The 4,532-nt window shown below is 31.0% G+C and overlaps 1 protein-coding gene across 1 annotated transcript in view; it reads right to left on the bottom strand.

Moving 5' to 3' along the window:
• The window catches only part of LOC117175948, a 459,128-nt gene that overhangs the window by 73,573 nt on the left and 381,023 nt on the right, over nucleotides 1-4,532 (bottom strand). The window contains exons 6-7 of the mRNA XM_033365817.1: nucleotides 2,402-2,533; nucleotides 2,220-2,327 (exon numbers count right to left, since the gene is read on the bottom strand). Of these exons, the coding sequence (XP_033221708.1) occupies nucleotides 2,220-2,327; nucleotides 2,402-2,533 (240 nt within the window). The remainder of the gene's footprint in view (nucleotides 1-2,219; nucleotides 2,328-2,401; nucleotides 2,534-4,532) is intronic.

Below are 4,532 nucleotides of genomic sequence, written 5' to 3'. Positions count from 1 at the left end.
CCTTTTAGTTTTGGCCAACTTCTAGCCTCATCTTGCTCAATTACGCGAGCAAGACTTTCTAGCGCTAACTTCTCGGTTAGTTTTTTATTGTTTTTATTTTTGATTAAGTACCGTCAAGTCGTGTCGCGTGCGTTGGCATCCTATCGTTAGGACGCCTCGATTTTATGAAAAATTTAGTCCCTAATTGAAAAAAAAATTTATTCGGTGCAGAATTGCGTTCTAAATGTAATTTTGAATCTCGTTTTCCGATTTCAGCCGATTGTGCGATGTGAAGAACCTTTCATGTCCTTTTATGATCTAGAAATTCTTATTTTTTAAATAAATTGTTCAACTTGTTTGTGATAGGAGAACTTTTTTAATATTGTGAATACAACATGACTATACAATGTTGCAATAAGCTTAAAAAATATTGAAAGTGTCCATGTTTTTTACTTGTTGGAGAAATACCACGCTTTATGTGAAAGCAAATTTATTTGATACATATGAGGAAGCAAAGTGCACATGAAATGAGCACAAATAAATACACATATCAATGGTGGACTGGCCATAGGTTGAGTTGCAGGAAACTCCGCTGGCACCCATTCTATCAGGTGCCCCCCTGCGGCATCTAGGTGTCCTCTAAGATAATTTTTTTAAACAATGTAAATGTTTCTAATATTAAACCAGAGAAAGAAGAAGGAATTTACTTAAAATTGTACTCTGTATACATGTTGTACTGCATAAGCAATTTAATCATCAACTCATAACATCGTGAATTAATTTCAAATTATACTTTCAAAGCTAATAAAAGTATTGTGAGGATTAAATTAATTTGTCTTTTAAGGATTCGTTACTATGCGAAAAATAATTGTATTCTCTTGCATATAACAGAACTCTTTCTCATATAAAGCATCAGAGATGTGTTGATTATCTGCGTTTGTCAAACTATAAATATTTCAAAATTATTTCGTAAAACTTTAAACGTTGCAACATTATTTTATTTAAACGAAAGGATTTGAAATCCTTTTTCTATAAATTAATACTATAAAGACACTCCTTGAAATTGTAATTATTTAAAAAACATATACTCTAATGAAAAAATTATAATTATTTTCAAAAAAGAATTATATCTTCCTTATGTAATTTCGCTTTTCAATCGATATTCTGCTGTTAAAAATATAAAAAAGTAAAGCGAACGAATATTTGAAATCATTGAATGTATTAAACGGAAGGACGAAGAGGCAAAAATGATTGAAAGTCTTATTCATGAGGTAATTTTATTTCGAGAGAATACGATTTTGAAAAGTTGACGCTTTGACGGTTTTGTACCGTGCTATTCGTGTGGTAACTCATATTTATATAAAAAAAAAAAACAATCAAATTATACGTTTATTCTGGTGTAATTTTTATTTTCTAAAGAAAGTTTTATTAATAATTAAATTGGATAATTGTACAAAACTGATATTTACAAATATTTATTCATGGTAAAAAATATTTGCATGAATATATTAGGTTAAAAATAAATTGTTTTTGATAACTCATTATGAAATAAAAAATCTCTGGTTTAAAATATTAGTACTGACGCAGTCCTTGCCAGTACTAAGATTTATTAAAATAGAGATTTAGTTATTTCATAGAGTTATTAAGAAATTAATTTTTAGCATAATGGTTTCATGCAAATATTATTTACTTTCGTCAATTATTCTTAAATATCATGTTTTTACGATTCTTCGATTTAATCAATAATAAAACTCATTATAAAAGTGGCGTGAAAATAATGGTGTTTTTTTTTGTTGCTTTTCAGGAAGACGCCCTTACATATCGACTTCCCGCGGGCGCCCCAAGGTACCCAGTCCGCCACTGACACCAATAGTGAGTACACCCTAGTACTCCGCAGTGGTATTCTACATTAATACAGCATATCCCGGGACTTTATAGATGATTCTACAAGTTTTGGGAATTTTTGAATTAAACTACAATGCTCTTCAATGATCTATAATGTTTTCTGAGAATATTCTATATTCTTATAAGATTCTACAATATTCGAGAAAATTTTAGAAGCTTTGATGATATTCTATAGAATGTCTTGGAATGACCTACATCATTCTGTAATTAATTTTCTAGACTAATTAGACGTGTTTTTAATCTTTTATAATGTTATGGACAACAATATTCTATACTTTTAATTGAAAATATATCTGTTTTTATATCTTATTTTCATTGAGCTTTTTGTTTGTTACCTTGATGTGACGATCAATGAGCCAGTTGAGTTCTATATCGTCATCATCTTCACCGAACGGATTGATTAGTACTTCAGCAACTTTGAGCCAACCAACGTAGAAACAAAACTGGAAATGAATTTGATAATGCAATTCAATACATTGTATTTAATTAATTAATTATAAGGGAAAATTAGTCTTACCTGTAGAGCAGTAAAAAATGGAAAATACATGTCTGGCACTTCATATTTTCCACTTTTTTGGTCAATTTCACGCGTGAATTGTCGACCCAGGAGAGCAGAAAAGAAATATGCGTACAAGGAAAGGGTAACGACCTGAAAAAGAGTAAAACATAATATTTGAATAGTCGTATTTATCTCGCCTTCACAAATTAAAACGTAAAATCGGTTTTTACAATCCCATCACTTATGATTGAGAAAGTACTAGAATTATCCAAAATTTGACAAAACAGTTTTTCAAAGGCTCTCCACGTTTTAAGACCCCCTGAATCCGAAAATCAAGTTTTTACGATGGCGCCTGTCTATCCGTTCAGAGCCGCTCGTCTGTCCAATCGGCCGCCCATCTGTAAACACGATAACTCTAGAAAAATTGAAGGGATCAAATCGATCTTTCCCAGTGGTCAAAAAAATTAAGGATGTCCTAGAGACGTCTTTGGGACATCCCTAAGACTTATTTTATAACATGACTTTTGGTGATCCTAGGGATTCTCTTAAAACGTCTAATGTCAGTACGAAAGATGCCCCGAGGAAATCCACGTCTTTAAGACGTTTTTAGGTCCTCTTTAGGAACTTGGACGTCTTAGAGACGTTGCCTGGCCTGACATAGCACGTCCTAGGAACGTCCCAAGGACGCTCTTGGAGTTTTCATAGTTTTGTGCCCACTGGGCTAGCACACTTTTTAGATTTTCTTAACAAATTGAAATTTTGATTGCACACAAAATCATGAAAAATAAAAAATTCCATTTTGTAGTCAAACTATAATAGATATGAAAGAAAGATTATTAACAAAAAATTGTGATCCTAAAAAAGATATAAAAATTTATTTAAAATTGCTTCTTCATAGGAAGCGTAGTTTTCGTTTTATTCTTGAAAAATTATATTGAAAATGAAAATAATAAATTTGAGGAAAAACGACACAAGTTATGAAAAAAATGATTCAACAAAAATTTTGTACCTCAAAAAGAGCTATAAATTTGTTATTTTATTATTAATATTTTTTTTAATAATCATACAAATTTCATTAAAAATAAAAATGAAAAATTTGTGGAAAAACGACAAAAGGTAGAAAATAAATTGATAGAAAAAAGTCGTTCGCACCAAAAAATGGTAAAAATTTGTAATAATTTATTACATTATCATCATTTATCATTGATAAAATATTATAATTGTACAAAATTTGACACCACAAAATTCAAATTTTGAACCAAACGACGCAAAGTACGAAAAAAATGTTTGAAAAAGTGATTATAGCTTCTGAAAAATCCAACAAAATGTCTTTTAACCACTTTTCAATAGGACACGTCATTTTGTTTTTATTTATCGTAAGTAATATGTAGAAAATCGAAAAATTCAATATTACGTCAAAAGACGCGAGATACTTAAAATATCTAAAAGAATAATTGTAGGATATTTTGCTTTATCCATAAGAAATAATATGAAATGTAAAATCCTATTCCTAACATAACAACGTGGAATAGAGAAAAAAGGATTGCACTTTTTTATTTATTTTAAGGTGGTTCAGAAAATATGCATTTACAAATGTCTACAAAAAATTGAGCGCGAGTGTCACGAAGAGCAGATGTACCTCAAAGGTTACAGAGCTTTGAGCAAATTCAAACTTTAAAAGTGTAATTAAAAGAGTGTAGTAATGTCTAAACGCGAAGCGCGAGACTAAACAGACGCGCGCCCTAGGCGTGGTCAAACTTGCGAGCCGCGTCCTCATCGGGCAAAGAAAATGTGCTCGTGAAGCGGACAGATTTTTATAATCATTTTGATTTTAAGCATTAAGATGCTACTTGCAATTTTGAACAATTTGATGAATATGTAAAAACTTTTGCAAGTGTTGAATGCATAAATGCAATAATCATGACTTTTTTTCGGTGAATGTGCAGAGTTTGCTCCATGCGAATAATCAGAAAGTTTCGTTTTACGTTGACGATGTTAAAAAGAAGTGACTTTCTGTTGTAAATGAGTCTTATGCAACGATCGTCGACAAGTTATAAAGTAAGTTATACGTAAAAAATCTCTCGAATTCCGTCGATGAGGAATTTGCTCGTGGCGCGATGCAGTTGGCTTGCTTCCGAGATAAATAAAT

This window comes from Belonocnema kinseyi, chromosome 7, assembly GCF_010883055.1.
Source record: "Belonocnema kinseyi isolate 2016_QV_RU_SX_M_011 chromosome 7, B_treatae_v1, whole genome shotgun sequence".
NCBI lineage: Eukaryota > Metazoa > Arthropoda > Insecta > Hymenoptera > Cynipidae > Belonocnema > Belonocnema kinseyi.
This window is presented reverse-complemented; position numbering and strand designations above follow the sequence as displayed.